At 41.6% G+C, this 26,287-nt stretch overlaps 1 protein-coding gene across 4 annotated transcripts in view; it reads left to right on the top strand.

Moving 5' to 3' along the window:
* Positions 1-26,287, top strand: part of MACROH2A1 (macroH2A.1 histone) — an 81,410-nt gene that overhangs the window by 37,333 nt on the left and 17,790 nt on the right. The window contains exons 5-6 of one of the 4 annotated variants that reach the window (XM_059060423.2): positions 17,256-17,363; positions 24,832-24,931. In XM_059060423.2, coding sequence (XP_058916406.1) covers positions 17,256-17,363; positions 24,832-24,931 — 208 coding nt within the window. Of the gene's footprint in view, positions 1-17,252; positions 17,364-24,831; positions 24,932-26,287 lie in introns of all 4 variants that reach the window. The other 3 variants (XM_059060422.2, XM_059060424.2, XM_059060426.2) reach the window with 3 other exon arrangements.

The raw sequence follows: 26,287 nt of genomic DNA, 5'->3' as shown, positions 1-26,287 counted from the left end.
CCATCCTTGCAAAATTTTGCTGACTTTTTAATGAAATTTCCAGAGATTCAGACAGCAGAGTAAATGAGACTAGGCGTAGGTAATCTTGGGTTGATAATTTCACACAAGTCTTTTTGGACACTCAGTTCTGCAGATTCTTAAATAAGTCTCCCACTGACTCTGACCTTACAGGTTTTCTGCTGCTCAAAACAAAACTGGGTGTATGCACAATACATGGAGTTTTTGGATTTGTACAACAATATGAATTTCTAAAATGTCAATCTTTTTTTTTAACATCTTTATTGGAGTAAAGTTGCTTTACAATGGTGTATTAGTTTCTGCTTTATAACAAAGTGAATCAGCTATACATATACATATATCCCCATATCCCCTCCCTCTTGTGCCTCCCTCCCACCCTCCCTACCCGACCCCTCTAGGTCATCACAGACCAGAGTTGATCTCCCTGTGCTATGCACTAGCTTCCCACTAGCCATCCATAAAATGTCAATCATTTTGGAGATGGACAAAGTATTGCTTGCTAGCTTTTGTGCTCCCTGGGCCAGGTTGTGAAAAGGAAGGGACATAATCGCAGACAATGGACCTTAGGAAAACTTAGGACACAGTTGTTATGATTGGAATATAGTGACATCTCCCAAGGCAACTGTGTAGACCTGAAGCACCATGTCATGGGCTCCACGCCTTGCAGGGAAGAGGCAGGTGTTTTTTGCCAGGTGGTCAGACTGTGAGAATTGGGAAGGAGCAGCTGGTCTTGCACAGGGTTTGCCGCTTTCTCTGCCTTGGCCACTCATTTAGTCAGTTTTCCTGCCTTATCTCACTTTCCTGATGAGGAAGGTAAGTCTTAGGGAAGGTGAGCCATTTACCTAAGGCTATGCAGCTAGTAGACCAGGGCTCAAATTTGGGACTTCAGAGTTCAGATATAGTGTTACTTGTGTGTCCTATGACTATGGACCACGTGCCTAGGTGGTAGAATCCCCTCTGGTCTGATGGTAGAGGGCTGCAAAACCACCCACTGCAGAGTGAGTGGGCAACAGCTTAAAAAAATATTTTTAAATACCACATTCTGGCCTCTCATTAAATTTGTTTGTGCATTCATGATATATATTCTGTTTATAATTTCCACCTCTTACCTTCTACAGCGTTCTTTTTCTCCATGTATTGAATTATAATTGACATAAAGCACTGTATATGTTTAAGGTGTACAGCATGATTTGACTTGCATGTATCATGAAATGATGACCACAATAAGGGTAGTTAATATCCATCATCTCATATGCAGAAAAAAATGTTTTCCTTGTGATGAAAACTCTTAGGACCTACTCTCAACAGCTTTCCTACGTATCATACAGCAGTGTTAACTATAGTCATCATGTTGTACATTACATTTCTAGTACTTATTTATCTGATAACTGCAAGTTTGTACCTTTTGACCACTTTCCTCCAATAATCCCTCCTCCCCCAACCCTCTGCCTCTGGTAACCACAAATCTGATCTTTTCTCCTGTGAGTTTGGTTTTTTTTGTTATTGTTTTTTTAAGATTCCACATATAAGAGGGATTATGTGGTATATGGTATTTTAATTTCTCTACCTGACTTATTTCACTTAGCATAGTGCTCTCAAGGTCCATCCATTTTGTCGCAAATGGCAGAATTTCCTTCACTTTTATGGCTGATGAATGTTCCATTTTGTTTTATATAGGGGTGTGTGTGTGTACGTGTATCATATTTTCTTTATCCGTTCATCCATTGATGGACACTTAGGTTTTTTTTTCCATATTTCCATATCTTGGCTATTATAAATAATGCTGCAGTGAACATGGGGTGCATATATCCTTTTGAGTGAGTGTGCTTTATAACAAAGTGAATCAGCTGAATTCCACCCAGAAGTGGAATTGCTGAATTATGTGGGAGTTCTGTTTTTAATTTTTTGAGGAGCCTCCATAATGTTTTCCATAGTAGCTGCTCCAGTTTACGTTCCCACCAACAGTGTACCAGGGTTCTCTTTTCTCTGCATGCTTGTCAACACTTATTATTTCCTGACATTTTGATAATAGCCATTCTAACAGGTGTGAGGTGCTGTATCGTTGTAGTTTGGTTTTGCATTTCCCTGATGATTAGTGATGTTGAGCACCTTTTCATGTACCAGTTGGCCATTTGTATGTCTTCTTTGGAAAAATGGTCTTGAGTTTTTTGATCTTGAGTTGTCTGAGTTTGTATATATTTTCAATATTAACCCCTTGTCAGATAAATGATTCACAAATATTTTCTGCCATTCCATAGGTTGCCTTTTCACTTCGTTGATTGTTTCCTTTGTTGTGCAGAAACCTTTTAGTTTGATATAGTCCTACTTGTTTGTTTTTTGCTTTTGTTGCCTTTTCTTTTGGTGTCAAATCCGAAGTCATTGCCAATACTAATATCAAAGAGCTTACTGTCCGTTTCCGTTTTTTTCTAGGACTTTTATGGTTTCAGCTCTTATGTTCAAGTTTTTAATCCATTTTGAGTTAATTTTTGTGTACAGTGTAAGATAGTGGTGCAGTTTTATTCTTTTACATTGGCTGTCCAGTTTTCCCAACACTATTTATTGAAGACACTGTCCTTTCTCCATTGTATATTCTTGCCTCCTTTGTTGTAAATTAAGTGACCATATATGCCTGGGTTTATTTCTGGGCTTGCTGTTCTGTTCCATTGATCTTTGTGTCTGTTTTTATGCCAATACCATACTGTTTTCATGACTACAGCTTTGTTATGTAGTTTGAAATGAGGGAGCATGATGCCTTCAGATTTGTTCTTCTTTCTCGAGATTGCTTTGAGTATGTGGGGGTCTTTTGTGGTTCCATACAAATTTTAAGATTGTTTATTCTATTTCTGTGAAAAATGCCATTGGAAGTTATTTTTCACATTTTACTATTTTTTAATTTTATTTTATTTATTTATTTATTTATTTTTTGTGGTATGCGGGCCTCACTGTTGTGGCCTCTCCCATTGCGGAGCACAGGCTCTGGACACGCAGGCTCAGTGGCCATGGCTCACGGGCCCAGCTGCTCCGCGGCATGTGGGATCTTCCTGGACCGGGGCACGAACCCGTGTCCCCTGCATCGGCAGGCAGATTCTCAATCACTGCGCCACCAGGGAAGCCCTATTTTTTTAAATTGAAGTATAGTTGATTTACAATGTTGTGTTAATTTGTGCTGTACAGTAAGGTGATTCAGTTATACATATATATACTTTTTTTATTAAGAGCACATTTTATTTTTTAAACTTTATTTTATATTGGAGTGTATTTGGTTTACAATGTTGTGTTAGTTTCAGGTGTACAGCAAAGTGATTTAGTTATACATATACATATGTCTGTTCTTTCTCAGATTCTTTTCACATATAGGTTATTGCAGAGTACTGAGTAGAGTACCCTGTGCTATACAGTGGGTCCTTGTTGATTATCTATTTTATATATAGTAGAGTGTGTATTAATCCCAAACTCCTAATTTATCCTTCCCCTCCCCCCTTCCCATTTGGTAGCCATAAGTTTGTTTTCTAAGTCTGTGAGTCTATTTCTGTTTTGAAAATAAGTTCATTTGTATTATTTTTTAAGATTCCATATACAAGTGATATCATGTGATATTTGTCTTTCTCTGACTTACTTCACTTAGTATGATAATCTCTAGGTCCATCTGTGTTGCTGCAAATGGCATGACTTCATTCTTTTTTATGGCTGAGTAATATTCCATTGTATATATGTACCACATCTTCTTTATCCATTCCTCTGTTGATGGACATTTAGGTTGCTTCCATGTCTTGGCTATTGTAAATAGTGCTGCAGTGAACATTGGGGTACATGTATCTTTTCAAAGGATGGTTTTCTCAGAATATATGCCCAGGAGTGGGATTGCTGGATCATATGATAGCTCTGTTTTTAGTTTTTTGAGGAATCTCCGTATTGTTCTCCATAGTGGCTGTACCAATTTACATTCCCACCAACAGTGTAGGAGGGTTCCCTTTTCTTCACACCCTCTCCAGCATTTATTGTTTGTAGACTTTTTGATGATGGCCATTCTGACCAGTGTGAGGTGATACCTCATTGTAGTTTCAATTTGAATTTCTCTAATCATTAGAGAATCTTTCCATGTGCCTTTTGGCCATCTGTATGTCTTCTTTGGAGAAATGTCTGTTTAGATCTTCTGCCCATTTTTTGATTGGGTTGTGTGTATTTTTTTGCTGTTGGGCTGCATGAGCTGTTTGTGTATTTTGGAGATTAATCCCTTGTCTGTTGCATTGTTTGCAAATATTTTCTCACATTCTCTGTGTTGTCTTTTCGTTTTGTTTTTGGTTTCCTTTGCTGTGCAGAAGCTTTTAAGTTTAATTAGGTCCCATTTGTTTGTTTTTGTTTTCATCACTCTAGGAGGTGGATCAAAAAAGATATTGCTGCGATTTATGTCAAAGAGTGTTCTGCCTATGTTTTCCTCTAAGAGTTTTATACTGTTTGCTTTACATTTAGGTCTTTGATCCATTTTAGTTTATTTTTGTGTGTGCTGTTAGAGAGTGTTCTAATTTCATTCTCTTACCTGTAGCTGTCCAGTTTTCCCAGCACCAGTTATTGAAGAGATTGTCTTTTCTCCATTGTATATTCATGCCTCCTTTGTTGTAGATTACTTGAGCATAGGTGCATGGGTTTATTTCTGGGCTTTCTGTCCTTTTCCGTTGATCTCTATTTTTGTTTTTGTGCCAGTACCATACTGTTTTGATGACTGTAGCTTTGTAGTATAGTCCGAAGTAAGGGAGCCTGATTCCTCCAGCTCTGTTTTCCTTTCTCAAGATCGCTTTGGCTATTTGGGGTCTTCGGTATTTCCATACAAATTTTAAGATTTTTTTTGTTCTAGATCTGCAAACAAATGCCATTGGTAATTTGATAGGGATTGCACTTAATCTGTATATTGCCTTGGGTAGTACAGTCATTTTGATTCTTCCAATCCAAGAACATGTTATATCTTTCCATCTGTTTGTGTTGTCTTCGATTCTTTTCATCAGCATCTTACAGTTTTCAGAGTACAGGTCTTTTGCCTCCTTGAATAGGTTTATTCCTAGGTATTTTACTCTTTTTGATGTGATGATACGTGGGATTGTTTATTTTCTCTTTATGATCTTTTGTTGTTAGTGTATAGGAATGCAACAGATTTCTGTGTATTAATTTTGTATCCTGCAACTTGACCGAATTCATTGATGAGCTCTAGTAGTTTTTTGGTAGCATCTTTAGGATTTTCTATGTATAGTATCATGTCGTCTGCAAACAGTGACAGTTTTAAATCTTCTTTTCCAATTTGGATTCCTTTTATTTCTTTTTCTTCTCTGATTGCCATGGCTGGGACTTCCAAAACTATATTGAAGAAAAGTGGCGAGAGTGGACATCCTTGTCTTGTTCCTGATTTAGAAAAAATGTTTTCAGCTTTTCACCACTGACTCTGATGTTAGCTGTGGGTTTGACATATCGATGTATGGCCTTTATTATGTTGAGGTATGTTCCCTCTATGCTCACTTTCTGGAGAGTTTTTATCATAAAGTGGTGTTGAATTTTGTGAAAAGCTTTCTCTGCATCTATCGAGATGATCATACAGTTTTTATTATTCAATTTGTTAATGTGGAGTATCACACTGATTGATATTCAGATATTGAAAAATCCTTTCATCTCTGGGATAAATCCCACTTGATTGTGGTGTAAAGTCCTTTTAATGTACTGTTGGATTCAGTTTGCTTGTATTTTGTTGAGGATTTTTGTCTGTATTCATCAGTGATATTGCCCTGTAATTTTCTTTTTTGCCCTTTTTAAATTTTTTTGTGGTATCTTTGCTTTTAGTATCAGGGTGATGGTGGCCTCATAGAATGAGTTTAGGAGTATTCCTTCCTCTGTAATTTTTTGGAAGAGTTTGAGAAGGATAGGTGTTAGCTCTTCTCTGAATGTTTGATAGAATTCGCCTGTGAAGCCATCTGGTCCTGGACTTTTGTTTGTTGGGACTTCTTTTGTTTTGTTTTGTTTTGTTTGTTTGGTTTGTTTTGGGCTGCACTGCAGCTTGCGGGATCTTAGTTACTCAACCAGGGATTGAACCTGGGCCCTCCCAGTGAAAGCACTGATCCTAACCACTGGACCACCAGGGAATTCCCTGTTGGGAGTTTTAAAATCACAGTTTCAATTTCAGTGGTTGTGATTGGTCTGTTCATATTTTCTGTTTCTTCCTGGTTCAGTTTTGGAAGATTGTACCTTTCTAAGAATTTGTCCATTTCTTCCAGGTTGTCCATTTTTTTGGCATATAGTTGCTTGTAGTAGTCACTTATGATCCTTTGTATTTCTGTGGTGTTAATAGTAACTTCTCATTTTTCATTTCTAATTTTATTGATTTGAGCTCTCTCCCTATTTTTCTTGATGAGTCTGGCTAAAGGTTTATCAGTTTTGTTTATCTTTTCAAAGAACCAGCTTTTAGTTTCATTGATCTTTTCTTTTGTTTTCTTTGTCTCTATTTCATTTTTTTCTGCTCTGATCTTTGTGATTTCTTTCCTTATACTAATGTTGGGTTTTGTTTGTTCTTCTCTTTCTAGTTGCTTTAGGCGTAAGGTTAATTTGTTTGAGATTTTTCTTGTTTCCTGAGGTAAGATTGTATTGCTCTGAACTTACCTCTTAGAACTGCTTTTCCTGCATCCCATAGGTTTTGGATTGTCATGATTTCATTTTCATTTGTTTCTAGGTATTTTTTGGTTTCCTCTTTGATATCTTCAGTGATCAACTAAACAACCAATGGGTTGTTTAGTAGCATATTGTTTAGCCTCCACGTGTTTGTGTTTTTTACAGTTTTTTTCCCTTGTAGTTGATTTCTAATCTCATAGTGTTATGGTCAGAAAAGAGGCTTGATATGATTTCAGTTTTCTTAAATTTACCAAGGCTTGATTTGTGGCCCAAGATGTGATCAATCCTGGAGAATGTTCCATGTGCACTTGAGAAGAAAGTGAATTCTGGTGCTTTTGTGTGGAATGCTCTCTATATATCAGTTAAGTCCATCTGGTTTAATGTGTCATTTGAGGCCTGTGTTTCCTTATTGATTTTCTGTCTGGATGATCTGTTCAAAGATGTAAGTCAGGTGTTAACATCCCCTCATATTATTGTGTTACTGTCGATTTCTCCTTTTATGGCTGTTAGTGTTTGCCTTATATGTTGAGGTGCTCCTTATTTTGTGCATATGTATTTACAATTGTTATATCTTTTTGAATTGATCCCTTGATTATTATGTAGTATCCTTCTTTGTCTCGTTGTAACATTCTTGTAAAATCTATTTTGGGGACTTCCCTGGTTGTCCAGTGGTTAAGACTCCACACTTCTGATGCAGGGTGGCACAGGGTTCGATCCCTGATCGGGGAACTGAGATCCCACATGCTGTGTGGCATGGCCAAAAAAAAAAATTAAAGTCTAATTTGTCTGATATGAGTATTGCTACTCCAGCTTTCTTTTTTTGTTTTTGTTTTGTTTTGTTTTTTTGCGATACGTGGGCCTCTCACTGTTGTGGCCTCTTCCGTTGTGGAGCACAGGCTCCGGACGTGCAGGCTCAGCGTCCATGGCTCATGGGCCCAGCCGCTCCGCGGCATGTGGGATCTTCCCGGACCGGGGCACGAACCCGTGTCCCCTGCATCGGCAGGTGGATTCTCAACCACTGCGCCACCAGGGAAGCCCTCCAGCTTTCTTTTGATTCCATTTGCATGGAATACCTTTTTCCATTCCCTCACTTTCAGTCTGTGTCCCTAAATCTGAAGTGGGTCTCTTGTAGCCAGCATATATACAGGTATTGTTTTTGTATCCATTAAGCCAGTCTGTGTCTTTTGTTTGGAGTATTTAATCCATTTACATTTAAGGCAATTATCGACATGTATGTTCTTATTGCCATTTTGTTAATTGTCTTGGGATTGTTTTTGTAGGTTTTTTTCTTTCTTTCCTCTTTTGTTCTCGTGTGATTTGGTGACTATCTTTAGTTTTGTATTTGGATTGCTTTCCCTTGTGTGTGTATGTATCTACTGTAGATTCTTGGTTCCCATGAGGTTTTGATATAGCAGTCTGTATATGTAGAAGATTGTTTTAAGTTGCTGGTCTCTCAGTTTCAAATGCATTTCCTGTATCCTGCATTTGTACTCTCTTCTTGTATGTGGATGATTTCCTACCTTTACTGTGTGTTTGCCTTTACTGGTGAGCTTTCCCATTCGTAATTTTCTTGATTCTAGTTTGGGCTTTTATCTTCTGTCTAGAGAAGTTCCTTTAGCCTTCGTTGTAAAGCTGGTATGGTGCTACTGAATTCTCTTAGGTCTTGCTTATCTGTAAAGCTTTTGATTTCTCCGTCGAGTCTGAACAAGAACCTTGCTGGGTACAGTATTCTTGGTTATATACTTTTCCTTTCCATCACTTTAAATATATTTTGCCACTTCCTTCTGGCTTGCAAAGCTTGTGCTGAAAAATCAGCTGATAACCTTATGGGAATTCCCTTGTATGTTATTTGTTGCTTTTCCCTTGTTGCTTTTAATATTTTTTCTTTGTCTTTAATTTTTGTCACTTTGACTAATATGTGTCTCAGCATGTTCCTTCTTGGGTTTATCCTGTATGGGACTCTGCACTTCGTGGACTTGAGTGAGTGTTTCCTTTGTCATGTTAGGGAAGTTTTTGGCTATAATCTCTTCAGATATTTTCTCAGGCCATTTCTCTCTCTTCTCCTTTTGGGACCCCTCTGATGCAAATGTTGGTGCATTTAATGTTGTCCCAGAGGTCTCTTAAACTGTTCTCATTTCTTTACATTATTTTTTCTTCTGCGGCAGTGCTTTCCACCATTCTGTCTTCCAGCTCACTTATTTCTTCTGCTTCAGTTACTCTACTACTGATTCTTACTAGTGTATTTTTCATTCCAGTTATTGAATTGTTCATCTTTCTTTATTCTTTATATCTTCTAGCTCTTTGTTAAATGTCTCTCATATCTTCTTGATGTGTGCCTCCATTCTTTTTCTGAGATCTTGGCTTATCTTTACTATCATTCTTCTAAATTCTTTTCAGGTAGATTGCCTATCTCCACTTCACTTAGTTCTTGTGGGTTTTTATCTTGTTCCTTTGTCTGGAACATATTTTTCTGCCATCTCATTTTGTCTAACTTTCTGTTTTCGTGGTCTCCTGCTGGCTGCAGCACCGTAGCTTCTCTTGTTTCTGGTGTCTGCCCTTGGTGGGTGGAGCTGGGTTGAGTTTCTCTGCTGGGCAGGGCTGTGTCAATGGGTGTGTTTAGAGGTGGCTGTGAGCTCAGCACAGCTTTAGGCAGCCTGTCTGCTGATGGTAGGGCTGTGTTCCTATCCTGCTGGTTGTTTGGCCTGAGGTGTACTAGCACTAGAGCCTGTAGGCTGTTGGGTAGGGCCAGGTCTTGATGCCAAAATGGTGACCTCTGGGAGAGCTCACACCAATCAGTATTCTCTGGGACCTCTGGCACCAGTGTCCTTGCCCCTCCACTGAGTCACAGCCGACCCTTGCCTCCTTAGGAGACTCTCCAAGACTCATAGGTAGGTCCAACTGAGGCTCATGTGGAGTTACTGCTGTGCTGGGTTCCAGTGTATGTGAGACCTTGTGTGCATCCTCTAAGAGCGGAGTCTCTGTTTCCCCCAGTTATGTAGAACTCCTCCACTTAAGCTCCATTGGCCTTCAAAGCCAAATGCTCTGATGGTTCCTCCTCCTGATCTCAGACCACCAGACTTGGGAGCCTGACATGGGGCTCAGAACTCTCACTGCTGTGGGAGAACATCTGTGACATAATTATTTTCCAGTTTGTGGGTAAGCCCACCCGCTGGGTATGGGATTCAATGATGTCATGAAAGCGCCCCTCCTACTGTCTCATGGTGGCTTCTTTGTCTTTGAAAATATCTTTTTGGGGGCTTCCCTGGTGGCGCAGTGGTTGAGAGTCCGCCTGCCGATGCAGGGGACACGGGTTCGTGCCCTGGTCTGGGAAGATCCCACATGCCGCGGAGCGGCTGGGCCCGTGAGCCATGGCCGCTGAGCCTGCGCATCCAGGGCCTGTACTCCGCAACAGGAGAGGCCACGACAGTGAGAGGCCTGCGTACAGCAAAAAAAAAAAAAAAGAGAGAGAGAGAGAGAGAAAAGAAAATATCCGGCACAGGCTGAATTCATTTATTCATTTATTCTAACAATTTTTTTTGGTGGAGTTTTTAGAGTTTTCTGTGTATTATATCATGTCATATTCAAATAGTGACAGTTTTACTTCTTTCTTTCTGATTTGGATGCCTTTTCTTGTCTAATTGCTGTGGCTGGAGGAAAAGAGGAAAAAAATTTTTTTAAACCTTCAGACAAGTGAAAATGGAAATACAACTTACCAAAACTTATGAAATGCACCAAAAGCAGTTCTAAGAGGCAAACTTATAACAGTAAATGCCTACATCAAAAATTTTTTTTAATCTCAAATAAAAAAACATAACCTGAAGGAACTAGAAAAAGAACAAATGAAGTCCAAGGTTGGCAGAAGGAAGGAAAAAACAAAGGCCAGAGCAGAAATGAATGAAATAGAGACTAAAAGGACAATAGAAAAGGTAAATGAAACTAATAGATAAACTAAAGATAAGTAATCTTTCCTATTGGTTGTTCAGTAACATGTTGTTTAATCTTCATATATTTGTGATTTTTCCAGTTTCCTTCTTGTAATTGATTTCTAGTTTCATACCACTGTGGTCAGAAAAGGTACTTGACATGATTTCTTACATTTATTAGCGCTTGTTTTGTGGCCTATCGTGTGGTCTATCCTGGAAAATGTTACATGTGTACTTGAGAGGAATGTGTATTCTGTTGATTTGGGTGGAATATGCTGTGTATATTTTTTAAATCCATCTAGTTTAACATGTCATTTAAGGCCAGTGTTTTCTTATTGGTTTTCTGTAAGGAAGATCTCTCCATGGATGAAAGTGGGGTATTAATGTCCCCTGTTATTATTGTGTTGCTGTCTGTTTCTCTTTTAGGTCTGTTAATATTTGCTTTATATATTTATTTGCTCCTGTGTTGGGTGCATAAATATTTACAATTATTATATTGTCTTGTTGGATTGACTCCTTTATGATTAGGTAATGACAGTCATTGCAGTCATTGTTTTAAAGTCTGTTTTGTCTGATATAAGTATAGCTACCTCAGCTTTCTTTTGGTTTTTATTTGCATGGAAAATGTTCTTCCATCCCTTTACTTTCAGTCTGTGTATATCCCTACATCTGAAGCATGTCTTATGTAGGCAGCATATAGATGGGTGTTGTGTACTTATTCACTCAGCCACTCAGTGTCTTTTGATTGGAGAATTTAGTGCATTTACATTTAAAGTAACTATTGATAGGTATGCATTTATTCCCATTTTTGTTAATTGTTTTTTGGCTGTTTTGTATTGGGCTGGCCAAAAGGTTCACTTGGTTTTTTCCATAAGATGATTCTAGTAGCACTTAGTTGTCTTTAACTTCATTTGAAAAAATTTTGTTAGATTGTATTGTGACAGCCGTCATATCAGCATGCATTTTATAAAAGACATCAAAATTGGTAAATTTTTATGTAGCCTTTTTAATACTGAAGATGGAAGAAAAAAACAACATTTTAGGCATATTATGCCTTATTATTTCAAGAAAGGTAAAAATGCAACTGAAATGCAAAAAAAGATTTGTGCAGTGTATGGAGAAGGTGCTGTGACTGATCAAATGTGTCAAAAGTGGTTTGCAAAGTTTCGTGCTGGAGATTTCTCCCTGGACGAGGCTCCACAGTCTGGTAGACCAGTTGAAGTTGATAGCAATCAAATCGAGACATTAATTAATTGAGAAAAATCAACATTATACCATGCTGGAGATACTGGACATACTCAAAATATCCAAATCAAGAGTTGAAAATCATTTGCACTAGCTTGGTTATGTTAATCACTTTGGTGTTTGGTTTCTACATAAAGTAGGCAAAAAGAAACCTTCTTGACCATATTTCCCCGTGTGATTCTCTACTTAAATGTAATGAAAACGTTCCGTTTTTAAAACAAATTGTGATGGTTGATGAAAAGTGGATACTGTATAACAATGTGGAACAGAAGAGATCATGGGGCAAGTGAAATGAACCACCACCAACCCACCAAAGGTCAGTCTTCATACAGAGAAGGTGGTGTTGTGTATATGGTGGGATTGGAAGGGAGTCCTCTATTATGAGCTCCTTCTGGAAAACCAGACGATTAATTCCAGCAAGTACTGCTCCCAATTAGACCAACTGAAAGTACCACTCAATGAAAAGCATCCAGAATTAGTCATCAGAAAACTCATAATCTTCCATCAGGATAACACAAGACCTCATGCTTCTTTGATGACTGGGTAAGAACTGTTACAGCTTGTCTGGGAAGTTCTGATTCATCCACTGTATTCACCAGACATTGCACCTTCAGATTTCCATTTATTTCAGTCTTTACAAAAATCTCTTAATGGAAAAAATTTCAGTTCCCTGGAAGACTGTAAAAGGCACCTGGAACAGTTCTTTGCTCAAAAAAGATAAAATGTTTTGGTAAGATGGAATTATGAAGTTGCCTGAACAATGGCAGAGGGTAGTGGAACAAAAGGTTGAATACGTTGTTCAATAAAGTTCTTGGTGAAAATGAAAAATGTGTCTTTTATTTTTACTTAAAAACCGAAGGCACTTTTTGGCCAATCCAATAGTTCCTCTGTTCCTTTCTTCTTTTCTTGCTCTCTTCCTTTGTGATTTGATGATTTTCTTTAGTGGTACACTTAACATTCCTTTCTTTTTTGTGTATATACTATAGGCTTTTGCTTTGTGTTTATCATGAGGCTTATATATAACAATTTATAACAGTCTGTTTAAAATTGATAACACGTTTGATCCCATTCAAAAGCTCTATATTTTCACTCTTCCATCCATGTTTTATGTTTTTGACATCACATTTTACACCTCTTTATCTTGTGTATAGCCCTTAATTATTGTAGTTAGTTATTTTTAGTACTTTTGTCTTTTAACCTTTATACTAGCTTTATAAGTGATTAATCTACCACCTTTATATTTACCTTTATCAGTGACAAAGGTACTTGTACTTTCATATGTTTTCCTGTTACTAATTAGTGCCCTTTCTTTTTTTTTTGTTTTTTTTTTGCGGTACGCGGGCCTCTCACTGCTGTGGCCTCTCCCATTGCAGAGTACAGGCTCCGGACGCACAGGCCCAGTGGCCATGACTCACAGGCCCAGCCGCTCCACATCATGCGGGATCCTCCCAGACCGGGGCACTAACCCATGTCCCCTGCATCAGCAGGCGGACTCTCAACCACTGCGCCACCAGGGAAGCCCAGTGCCCTTTCTTTTGAGCTTAAAAAAGTTCCTTTATTATTTCTTTTAAGGCCAGTTTAGTGGTGATGAACTGCTTTAGCTTTTTTTTGTCTGGAGAACTCTTTCTGTATTCTTCACTTCTGAAGGACAGTTTTGCCAGGTAGAGTATTCTTGGTGGGAAGGTTTTTTTTACTTTTAGCATTTAGAAAAATCATGCCACTCCCTTTTGGCCTGCAAAATTTTTGCTGATAGTCTTATGGGTTGTGTGTGTGTGTGTGTGTGTGTGTGTGTGTGTGTGTGTGTATAACAGGTTTTCTCTTGCTGTTTTAAAGATTCTCTCCTTGTCTTTAACTTTTGCCACCTTAATTATAATGTGTCTTGGCATGGGTTTGTTTGCGTTTATCTTATTTGGAACTCTCAGCTTCCTGGCAGGATTTTCTTCCTTTTATGGCTAAATAATATTCCATTGTGTGTGTGTGTGTGTGTGTGTGTGTGTGTGTATCACATTTTCTTTATTCATCTGTTGATGGGCCCTAGGTTGTTTCCATGTCTGGGCTATTGTAAATAATGCTGCTATGAACATGGGGGTGCAGATGTCTCTTCAATATAGTGTTTTCATTTCCTTTGGATATATTTCCAGAAGTGGAATTGCTGGAGCACATGGTAGTTCTACTTTTTATTTTTTGAGGAACCTCTATACTGTTTTTCCATAGTGGCTGAACCAATTTACAATGTGGGGCAACAGCTTTAATGCAGGTAACCATATGCAGATGAATCATTGATGAAAATTATCAGTATTAATTATCACAGGTTAAGCTTTATAACCTGGCTGCATAGGCAGCTGCTGACTTGTATCAGGGGCACAGGGAGCCTTTCAGGTCCCTTCCTCCCAGTAAAACCAGCTCCAATTCTCAGATGCCTGAAATTCTATCATTTAGGGCTTTCTGACCTCTTAAAATACAAGTATCCTTGGGCAGAAGCACTAAATATTTATCTACTTAGCAACTGCATTTCATTCCCAAGCATTTACTGAACACCTCGTGTGTGAATGGTGTTCACTGGATAGAGTAGTGGCTTTAAAACTTTTTTGATTGCATACTTCCTAAAGCAGTTTTGAAAATCTTCATAGCTCATACATCTAAAATTTGACAGCTAAACTTCTCATAATAAATTTAAATATATACTACAAAGGGTATAATTTTGATGTATAATACATATTGAAATTTTAAAAGAAAACTCTTTCATCATTTAAATGTATCCAAAGAAATCTACTTACTGTGATGATTTGATACACCAAAAAATACACAAACAGGCTCTTTTTTAACAGTTGGAAAATTTATATAATTTTACTCCTTTGAGCCCTTATTTTCCTTTCACTTGCCCCACAAATTTTTATCCTAATGTAACACTTTTTTTTTGCTTGTAGTATGTTAGTGATTTGTGCAACAAAAATAATGTACATAAATTTAAATTCATTTTGAAAAATTTTCTTGTGATCATAAAAGCACTAAATGTTATGGTTTCCACAGGATTGGATAGTTATCACATTTATTAATAATACACAGTCCGGGCTTCCTTGGTGGTGCAGTGGTTGAGAGTCCGCCTGCCAATGCAGGGGACACGGGTTCGTGCCCCGGTCTGGGAAGATCCCACATGCCGCGGAGCAGCTAGGCCCGTGAGCCATGGCCGCTGAGCCTGCGCGTCCGGAGCCTGTGGTCCGCAACGGGAGAGGCCACAACAGTGAGAGGCCCGCGTACCACAAAAAAAAAAAAAAAAAAATACACAGTTGATCAAACTGAAATACTTGACACATTTTAATTCTAACTATTAAGGACGAAGTAAAACTTTTTGGAACTGTATCATGTCATGGGATGCATGGAGATAGTTTTTTCAGTTAACTCACGTACCCTAAGATGAATGTTGCTCATTGTAAAAATGAGTCATCATCCTATATTTTATTTATAGGTATAAGTGCCTGGGAAATCTTGTTCACAAAAGTAATTAAATGGGACTGGAAAGGATTTTGTTATAGCAACATTGCTCAATCCTCTGAACTCTTTCTGAGTTACATGCCAACAATCACATAGTAATCTGTCATCAATTTGTTTTAATAAATGTTTTATTTTAGAACGGTTTTAGATTTACAGAAGTTACAAAGCCCATATAGAGAGTTCCTGAATATCCCTCACCCAGTTTCCCTGTTGTTAACATCTTCCATAACCCTGGTACATTCATCACAACTAAGAAACCTGCATAACAGTACATTACTGTTAACTAAACTCCATCAATTTGTTCTTTAATGGTCTATCAGCTGTTAACTCAGTTTGGTATTTCTTCAGTTTTGTTGAAAGCACAGAATTAGAAACATCTGACTTGTGAAAGGATTTGTCATCCCGTCTTTGCTTTTCTTGTTTCCTGGAAAGTATATCAAAAAGGCTTTACTAAGACTTACCATGTAATTGTTGATTATACCTGTCAAATCTGATACACTTGAAGTGTTAGGAAAACCAAAATAGTGATAATTTTACTATATCTTTGCTAATACCATGTTTCTTGTTAAAATGCTTTCTGTCTTACCATTTTTATCAAAACCTTGGAGCATCAAATTTAGCTCATTTAATTAATGGAAAATGTTCCAGGTTAGCCATATAACCTAAATGCCAAAGCAGTCCTTATTGTTAAAGCACTTAGTAAAATTAGACCTTATTTTTCAGTGTAAGTAAAAATATTAATATGTTAATGAATTTGAGTATTAAAAGGGAAAATGGATAGGGCACGGGCCTTGCCCTGAGTTTTCTGTCCAGATCCTTCCTTCAGGGAGCTGTGGCCATTTATCATATTTTATATATTTTATAATATTTCTCACCCCATACTTTGTTGATTTGCTCCCACTGGGCCATCCTCAGGAGTAATGTCCTTTTTGATAATAATTGGGGGAAAGAAAAAGTAACTAAACAAAAATTGCTATTGTGCCCACTTTGCTCACTCAACAATATATCTGAATGCAAAAAATCCCCAAATGAGCCAAAATATCCATTTCTAATACAAGCCTTGTTCTTGACAGAAATAAAAGACTGAGAAAGACATGTATCCCTACTTGAAGGGTGGTGCTAATATTCACTCTTGGGAAGTGGGAGAAATGGTTGTGAAGGGAGACCCAGCATGAAACCTTGATTACAAGCATAGATCACTCTTAGGGCAGATCCACTTCAGGAAGAAGTACATTAGGCAGCAGAGGATCTGGAAAGTAATCATACCTCTCTACACAACATACCTTTGCAAGGCTCTTGGAAACCCCAGAGGACATATACTTCAGTCTGAATGATGCTGGAAAGAGGCCCAAGAGCCTGCCAAGATCCATGCTCACTGCAAGGGGGTGGGGCATCTCAAGGGGAAAGATAGGCTCACCAACAGCCCCCATATGGATCCTTCTTCAAGGCGGGTCTTAATGAAAGAGGGTGGGAGAGTCTTATCTCCTGGGCTTGGAGGGTTGGAGGGTGATGATCCTTGGTCTGATTTTTGGCTCTTTGAGAACTAAGGATCCAGAGCAGTTTGCTTTTTCCCCTCAGACGTGAATACTGTACAGGCATCTAGAAAGTGAAGACCCTGAATTAAGAGACATTTACTTGGTCTAAAGTGATGCAAGTGGTTCTGTTCTAAATTATCACTGTAAAGTTTTGCCTTTAGGTAGCTCTTTTTTTAAGATTATAAAGGTGATGAAAATACAGTTTAGCACTCTTTACTCTTGGACTTCAAAATAAGCCTGCAGCCCCCACTTTGAAAAATGCTGAGAACTAGTAGTGGTTTAGTTTCCTGTTTTCTCTTGAGTATTATGGGCATTCACATGCCTGTTAGAAAAGCCCAGATTCACGTGGTCTCCATCTGTGCAGGCCTCATACTGACTCTTCTGTTTGTGCAAGAAGAAGCAGGGAGAAGTCAGCAAGGCAGCCAGCGCTGACAGCACGACCGAGGGCACACCCGCCGATGGCTTCACTGTGCTCTCCACCAAGAGCCTCTTCCTCGGCCAGAAGGTAGGCAAACGCGGGCCCCGGTCTGCTCGCGGGCCCTGGGACAGATGGGTGCCTCCACCAGCAGGAAGGCTGACTGAGGACCACTTCTGGCCTCATGGGCTGGAGGAGAGAGTGGGGCCTGGGGCGGCTTTAGAAGAGGACTCAGGGAGGGCTGGACAGGGTGCTGAGGGGAGACTGGCAGGCGGGGAGAGGAGATGGTGGTAAAGAAGAGGGACAGCAGCTCCTGTGGGGGTCGGGACACCCTGGGCTTAGTCTGTGGAAGGAGCTGTGTATATGGGATGACCTGGTCATCTTGTAGTCCTGTCCAGAAAAGCAGCTGGAAGTCAAAACTGGGTCCTGGAAAGGGAAAGATCTAGCAGGCAGCCCAGGTGTTCCGGTGGGCACGGAAGGTGGAACCTTGATCCAGGGGGCGGGATTGTTGCTAGACACACTGTGCCACCTGAGGACTCCTCAAGCCAGTTTGTTTGTTTTAACCGTGGGCAATATGTTTTAACCGTGGGCAATATGTTTTCAGCCGCCCCAGTGATGCAAATTTGCCAGGACGCCATGGTTTTGTAACAAATGATTCACTTTTGTTGAAAATAAAAATGATGCAAAGGCTTTTAAGACCTGAGGATGAGAGTTCATATTTCTCTGTTAACACCAAAAAAGGGGGTGGAGAGAGAGTGGGAATTACTTTGCTGAATTTTTTTTATCCTACATTAAAAAAAAATTAAAGGCATGGATTTGAGCTTCCATGTACATTGCGTTTAGTTTGCATGTGGTGAACAACTTGGTTCTGAAGCTGCATCATTTTTCAAACCTCACTGTCCGTTTTCTTTTGCATCTCAGTGACACAGTCCTGCTGCTCATGTCATTGCAAGTGCTCCTTCTCCCCTCCCTCTTCCTGTCACTAATTGCACTCAGGCTCTCATGGTGCAATTCCTGTGGTGGACTCTGTGTTCCAGCAAATAACCATTACAGTGTACATTTTATAACCATTATCTGTATTTTGTATGCATTTTTCAAAGGAAAAAATAAGCAGCACTATCTGTCATCTTAAGGTCTGGGGCTTTGAAAGCTTTTGTTTAAAATATTTTTTATTTATAAAATTTCAGCTCAGCAGTGAAGGCAACCACCTGGGTTTACTTTCACAACCTTTAACCTGTCCTTTGGGTAATATATTGAAAGTTAATGTGACCTGTCATCCAAATTGCTTTTGTTTGAGCTAAAGTGTGAAAAAGCTCTGCGATTTAGGACTAGCTCCAGTGTGCTTCAGATCCCTAATGCTGACGATTAGCCGGGACTTGAAAACCTGTTAAGCAGGTAGAACAGTTCAGTGCCTGGGTCCACCCTCTCCCTCACTCCTTCCCGTACCCCACTCTTGCGTGCCCTGACCCTGGCCTCTCCCTTCCCTGTGTTCTTCTTGCTCTCTCCTGCTGGTTACCCCAAAGCCAGCGTCAAATCAGAACTCCTCACACCCCCTTGCTGGATTTCCAGAATAGCTGTACTCAGCCATACAAATGTCCATGTACAAATGGAGATGCCCTTCTTGGCCTTGGGATCAGGGCCTCGTCTGCTGCATACAAGCCCTGGAAGGGAAGGGAGGCAACAAAGACTGCAGACACATTGCTAGCTCCTCTGCAACCAAGCAGTGCCATCTCCTCCATTTTGGGTACAGCCTGGTCTCAGGCCTCAGGACCAGGCACCACAGGCAGGAAAGTACCAGAAAGTACAAATCCAGCTAATACTGACTATACTCCACTCACGGTTGGGGAGGGAGAGTCCAAAAAGCTATAGAGAAGCACTGATACTCCATAGTCATTTACAGGCATGTTATCTGATATTATTTAGGAAGTAGAGGAAAATGGAAGATGGAGGCTTGACAGCAAAACTAATGTGGCTTTTTGATACCTTGACTTTTGGAGGGAGAGCCTGAAGGGACTGATTGAACTGGAGCCCAGTGTAACATGGTCAGCTGTGAGAGAAGGGGCTGAGTGCAGAGCCAGAAAGAACGCCTGCCTTCTTTCCTGTATCACACAGTCAGGTGTGAGTGGTGAGAACAGAACCCCAAACTACCACAAGGCTGCCCTTTGCTTCCAGCTTAATGACCCAGGATACACACATCCAGGATGAGCTACCCCCAATTCCAGCCCTGCAGGTGCCCTTTAGCAGAGTAAATGGTGTCTCCCCAAAAGTGGTGTCACAGAATAAAGCATCATCTCAAGTCAGCCTGGGCACCCTGTTAGAAGCTAGTGTCCTAGCAACCCTTTCTGGAACCCTGTGCCTGCAGCATGAGAGGGAGTGGAGTAAGTGTTCATAGTTGAGAGCGTTATTTTGAAGCAGGACTGTCTGGCCCTTTATAAATAGTTTTTACTGTCGAGTGAAAGTCATGGCATTTAGTGCAAAAAGGGCCAGAGTGGTCAAACTGACACATAGGAATTTTTACACAAAGCATATTCTAAAATGTCATTATTACAGACATTAATTTTGACTTGGATTTTAGGAAGTGTTTCAGAAAGGGTACTTTACAGTGGTGACTGTATAGTGCCCTGTGTTCTATGAGTCTTACTTTCCATCTGTGACAGTGAAACCAATGCTGGAATAGTGCAAAGCAAGCTGAGGTCAGAAAGGTGATACTGTGCTCACTACAGCCCTGAAAGGCACAGTTGCTAAGCTACTTGCAGGAGAAGCTGGCCCAGGGCTTAGGAGCCTGGGATCTAATTGTTGTTGATGATAATGTATTTCACATACTGACATCTCAAGAGTAACCGCCCTCATTGCTCTCTGATTTTACCCAGTATTCACACACATTGTTGAATGTTTTCAAAAGGGAAACAGTGCTGTGAATCTGAATTGACTAAATGTGTTTGCTTTGTGGTTCAGTGGAGGTTCTCAGCTTCTTCTCAGAGATTTAAAAAGCTTAATGTCCAAAAAAAGTACTAACAATGTGTATTTCTTTAAATCTGTCAGTGGTAGTAAGTGAGGTAGGCTTCCTTGGAAGAGTCAGTATTATTAGAAGCATTGGGAAAGCAGTGTCAGGAGGGCATGCGTGTGTGCCTCCCCAACTATCAGGATTGCAGCCACAGCCCTGTGGGCCACTAGAGGCAGGGGTAGGTACCGTGGGTTTTCTTCCTCAGATCCAGACACCCTAGTCCCGGGGGCTGGGGAACAGTAAAGAGGGAAGGAGCTCTTGAAGCAGGAATGAGGAGGAAAGGCCCACCACCCTCTTGCACCCTATGGCTGAGACTGGCTTCTGAGACAGTTTAGGACGCTGATGAAGCCATGCTTCTGGGCCTCCAACAGTGCACACAGGTGTCCTTGTCTTTGGCACATCCTAGCCCGAAACCCACCAGATGCCACCTCCAGGCCTGAGGCCTCTGGGGGAATTCAGGCCGGGGATACGTGCAGGCTGGCAGCATAGCACAGAGGAAGGAGTCCCTCCACCCCAGAGGCCAGGGCAGGAATGGGCTCTGGAGCAGGCCACAGAACACATGGTGATCCATGAGGAAGTGGAAAGTTTTGTGGAAGACCTCACCTCTCCATCCTCCTTAGTTAAAGTGGACCCTGGGGACAGGAAAAGCGTTGCACTTCATGTGGTGGGCACAGGGAAAGAAGTCTTCCTTGTCCGTTTTGAGGGAATGAGAGATACGAACAGGCTAGTCTGGACAGTGACAGGCTAGACTTAACAAGTCACTCAGATAATCTTTAATAATCACGTTTATTTCCTAAAATTGAATTTCTGATCACATAGGTAAAAATAAAATAATAATAATAATAAAAAGGATTGTACTATTTCCTGTAGCCAAGGAGGTCATGTCAAGGCAGCCCAGATGTCAATCCAGTAGCCGCAAGCCACTGGCTCCTTCCTTATCATGGGCAGGCTGCCTCCCGACCCGCTCTCAGTGGTGGGTGCCATCCTCCCTTCCAGGATAGCCAGGTTAGCTTTGAGCCACCTCAGGTCCCAGCCAGGCCAAGGGCCCGGTTCCTGAGCTCTGGCCTCCCCGTTAGCCCTGCTTTCAGGGAAGCGGTTTGTTCACTTCATCTTAAAGTTGCGTCTGGATGTTTAACATTCAGTTCCAGCTCTGTTTGTGGGCCTACAGAAACCTGAGCACTGTCTTAGGCATTGGATGGCCCTTGGGCAGGAGGCAGCCTGCTCTGCCTTCAAGGAGCTTGTAGCCTAATGAGTTCACATCAGGAGTAGACAACAAGGGTTAACTGGGCATAACCCCTCGAGGGGAGACTGGGTACTGTAGACATCAGAGACTGGCTCCAGCAGAGCCCACTGACATGAGCATCATCAGGTCCCCGTGGTGGAAGAGATCTTGAAGGACACTTAGCTCAGTCCCCTTCCCCCAACCCTGCAGCCAAGTGGGACCCCCTTTCTGCTCTATAACTGGCATTCTCTCCATTGGCCAGCAATCTTCACAGATACTTTAAATTCACCATTCTGTGGTTTAAAACTTAGTTTTCCATCTTTCCCAATGTTAAGACAAGGAAGTAGTCACCTTATTCACATTCTGAAATCATTAATGACCCTTCTCCCTCCCAGAAAATCAGACTAAACTTGGGAATTTTCACAGTTTCCCAGAGATCTGATTTCCCAGCCCACAAATACCCACCCCTGCTCTGCCATGTGCTTCAGACAGCTGTGGGCCCCTTTGGCTAAGAGGACCAGGTGAATTTGAACCTGGATGGGCTTAGGGGGGCCTGGGACCTCCTAGGACTGGGCATCTATCCTGGGCCTGCCAGGCCTGTTGGCGTGTGTCCTCTGCACAGTGAGATCCTTTTCAGGCATGTGTATACGTGGGCTCTGCTCATCCTTCTCCTGTCCAGGGAAGCTTCTGTTCTTGTTTCATGACCAGATGATCAGATCACTGTTGGCTTCTGCCCCCTGGTCCAGCCTGCCCAAGCCAAGATGATTGCCCATCTGTCTTTCCAAAGTGCCTGAAGCAATTTGTCCTCTCCCCTCCCCATTCCTCTGCCAGACACAAACACAGACCGCCCCCATCCCCCAAGCACATGCTTTATAGTCCTCTATAATTGTACATTTTTAATAGCAGTACTGTTTTGTGGCTCAGCCCCTCACCCTGAGGACTTCTGCTGAGCCTGGTACCCAGCAGAGCATGATGTGGGTGACAGTGAAACTGCCCTTGGTTAGCTGGGGCTTCTCCATGCTGGTGGCAGTGGCTCCCTGACATGCAGGGTTCAGTGCTTCCCAGAGCAGGGCTGCTTCTGCTCAGAGGGAAGGTGATGAGCCCCGAATCAACTGGGAATTCTGTTTGCAGCCACTCCCTTGCTTCAGCAAGGCCACAAAGCCCTGCACTTTCCCCCAGAAAGCCCTAAAGAGCAGGGGCAGTGCTCTCCAGGCAGAGGCAGAGACAGTCTACCAGGGTCTCCTCAGCTAGTTAAATCAGAGCCCATGGCAGTAGCTGATTTTCCAGAGACATTTCTGAATACAAATCCAGAAGTGTCTATACAATTAGAAAAAAATGTTATGAAGTTTAAAGATTTAAACATGTATGGTTTTTAAACAAAAAAGGAATCTCCTAGATGTCTTTAAAGTGTATTCATTCATAACACCAAGTGAAGTGTTCTTTTCCCTTTTTTCTCCTTTCCCTACCTCCCCCAACAATCTCCTGCTGCTTCACCCAGTGTGGGTTTTTATTTTTGGTGGGGAGCAGGGAGTACTGGCTTAATTTGAGTTTTTATAAACAGCATTTGCTTGAAGTCATACGCAGTACTTACGTGATACCATAATCAAACCCTTCACCCTTGTCCTGAACCCTAAACCTTCACTTGCTTTACTCTGAGACCCCGACCCCCCCCCCCCATTGTGTGCCCATCCACACCCCTTCCCCCTGAGCCAACACCATTAGCATCCTCTCCCTGATGCTGTCTCTTCTGTGCCTCTGTCCTGGCACCAGGACCTGTGCTCTGAGAGCTTCACTGTGTGAGGGCACCCCAGTGGGCTTCCTTCAGCTTCAGGAATGCCAGTGGCTGGCCCCTAATTACCCTGCAGTGCTGGGAACCATACCCCAGAAAGGCCAAGTGGAGAGAGCTTGTACCTCTTCTCTCTTCGAGCCCTAACTAAAAATGAGGCATACCACACTGTGGCAGGGCCTAGCCAGAATCCTTCCCCTGGCCATAAGACCAAATTCATTTCCACAACTTTCAGTCTAAGCAGGTCCCTTTTTTGAGAATCTGCTGATTGCGTCTGGGAATCAGAAACGTGGGTTTATATTTCTACCGCTTATAGCACGTCAGGTTTTTTGTTTGGTTTTGTTTTCAACAAAATGTTTGGCCCCAGAAATTCAGGGACTTGGAGCTCAGTTGCCAAGAGCTTCCCAGCCGAGTGTCTGCACATGGTCCTCTCCTGGGAGCAAGCGCCTGGACTAACCGCCTGCCCTGCTGGGCCCTGAAGGTGCGGTCAGCTCCCCAAGCTGGGATTGTAGTTGGTCTTGGTCATCCGCTCCTCTGGGCATTGCTCTCTGCTGCATCTGGTAGGAATTTCTGTCACTGAAGAATAGCCATCTTCCCTGAGAGAGTGTGAGTGCTGAGCTGCAGGCTCTTGGACCTAAGAACAGGAAGGGGATCCTGGGCCAGCTAATTCCCCCTGCCCTCTGACAGCCAGTCTAGAACTTAGGATTCCTCTCAAACTGAGGGTTACCATGGCACCAGAATAACAGTGGGGAGGGAGGACATCCAGCGGTTCTTTACAAAGACTCAGGTGGTAGGGTACTCATAAAACTCACTCAAAGAAAATGCTCTTACCCCTTGGGCCTCAGAGTAGCCTCACCAATAACGTGAACAGTTTGAAAGATACACTGTCTTGCTGGAGAACTGCTGTGTCTCTTCCTGGTTTTGGCCAGAACTTCAGTATTACATGACTAACAGGCATGTAAAATTAGATGTTACTAAGTAACAGGCCATTCTTGCTTCTCACCACCCCTGAGCAGGGCACAGGAGCCAGCCAGCTAGTAGTCACGGTGATGGGGACAGCCTCAAAGACCCATGACCACTTGGAAGAGAATGGTAGAGCTACCAGGGGTTTGCCCAAACCAGCTAGGACTTCCGCACTACCCCGGTGCTCAAAGAAGGGGACAGTCACATATACCACCCCACCCTACCCCAGCGATGAGTACTTGACTCTGGGTCCTGATAGCTGCTGTACTTGGGCCCCCAGATCACAAGTTCTTTTCAAGGGAAGTGGATCCACCAGCCTGATATGGCTTATGCCTCCCTTTGGCCCCAGGCATCACCAGGCAAACACGTTCTGGACCCTCAGCCTAGCTTGCTTCTTTTTAGCATCCCAAGTGGCATTTGAGTCTTTCATTTGACATGGATTCAGTTTAGCCAGTGAATCCCTCTTCCCCTTTGTGCCCAGTGCACCTGGAGTGTCCACTGCCCTTCTTCTGTATCCCAAGGCTCACGTCTCTGTGACTTCCCAGCTGTCCTGTTATTTCCCACCTCATGCTTTTCTTTTCAGCTGAACCTTATTCACAGTGAAATCAGTAATTTAGCCGGCTTTGAGGTGGAGGCCATAATCAATCCTACCAATGCTGACATTGACCTTAAAGATGACCTAGGTAATTGGGGATGGGGTTTGGCACCATCAGCTGTCAGTTGAAAAGTTATGGAACCCAGAATTTAGGCTCTTCATCTTCTCAAACTTCAGATGGTCAAACCAGATTCCCAAAACCAAGATTAATGTTTGAGGGTAGACATTGAATGTCTCCTTACTTCAAGCCATTCCAAATGGGAATGATCTGATTATATTTTATTAAGCCCGATTGGCTGCTTTCCCCTTGATTATAAATATATTGCCATCTAAATTCCCTTCCATAATGATCACACTGACTGCTGGTTACTCGGGGGGGATTTTTTAAAACTGTGTTTTTTTTTTTTTTTTTTTTTTGTTTTTTAAGAACTGAAAAATCTCAGGTAACTACAAAATGATAGTTTCTCCATTTAAGCCTTAATTAGAAATGACAAACAAAGCATGAAAACACTTGAGAAGGGAGACAATTAAGCTGCATCAGTATACTATTAAGTTGTCTTTAATCCACCAGCAAATTGATTTCCCCCAAATTTACCACCTACTGTCACTTCGACTTCTTCTACAACTGAAAACAGTATATGACTGAGTGCCACCTTCATGAATTATTTGGCTCATGTATGATATTAAAAAGAAGGGCAATATCTCTTTCTGAGTGAGTTCTTCCAGAGGAAAACTGCCCCAGAGCCATGGCATCTCCCTGCACAGGAGGGTGGACGGTTCAGGGCAAGCTGAGGGGTACCCCTCAGGTGTCCCACTCTGTGGCCTCACCTTTACGGAGAAGAACTGTCAGCTTAGGGCACACTGAAGGCTCCTGTCTCCTTAGCTGTGAGCCTTGCAGGGGCAACAGGCTAGCAGGTGCCCACCAAGGCAGCCTTGTGCCTGATGCTGACTTAGGTATGTCTTGTGTATCTTTAGTTCACATCTTCGGCCACCTTTGTAAGATGGCAGATTTCCTTACCGGGAGAGATGCTCATGCCAGAGCCCAGGCCTGACCCACACAAACTGGGTACAGTAGTGGGCTGAAGATATGAGAACTGGGACTCAAAAATGCCCTGCTTGAACTTGTTTTCTAACTGCCTTAAACAGATACTTTCTTTTAGAAAACAAAACAAAACAAAAAAACCACAAGCTAGAAAAAACTAGGATCCTCTCTATCCATAGTGTATTTTATATGTAAAATACATTAAAATGAGATTGATTAGAATAAGAGGTAGGCTGGAAAAATATTTTTACACATCGAGGGGGAAAAATAAAGGCATTCCTCTGCACACACCTATACTGTTTTCTCAGTTTTCAAGAGATGTCCCTCGAAGGTAGACAAAATGATGAACATCACAGGAATAAAAAACCCTAAAAGATGACTACTGCCGATAAAATGGAGAAA

The sequence above is a fragment of the Kogia breviceps genome, chromosome 4 (assembly GCF_026419965.1).
Source record: "Kogia breviceps isolate mKogBre1 chromosome 4, mKogBre1 haplotype 1, whole genome shotgun sequence".
Taxonomy (NCBI): Eukaryota; Metazoa; Chordata; class Mammalia; order Artiodactyla; family Physeteridae; genus Kogia; species Kogia breviceps.
Note: the sequence above shows the minus strand (reverse complement) of the source record. Positions and strands in the feature narration are given on the sequence as shown.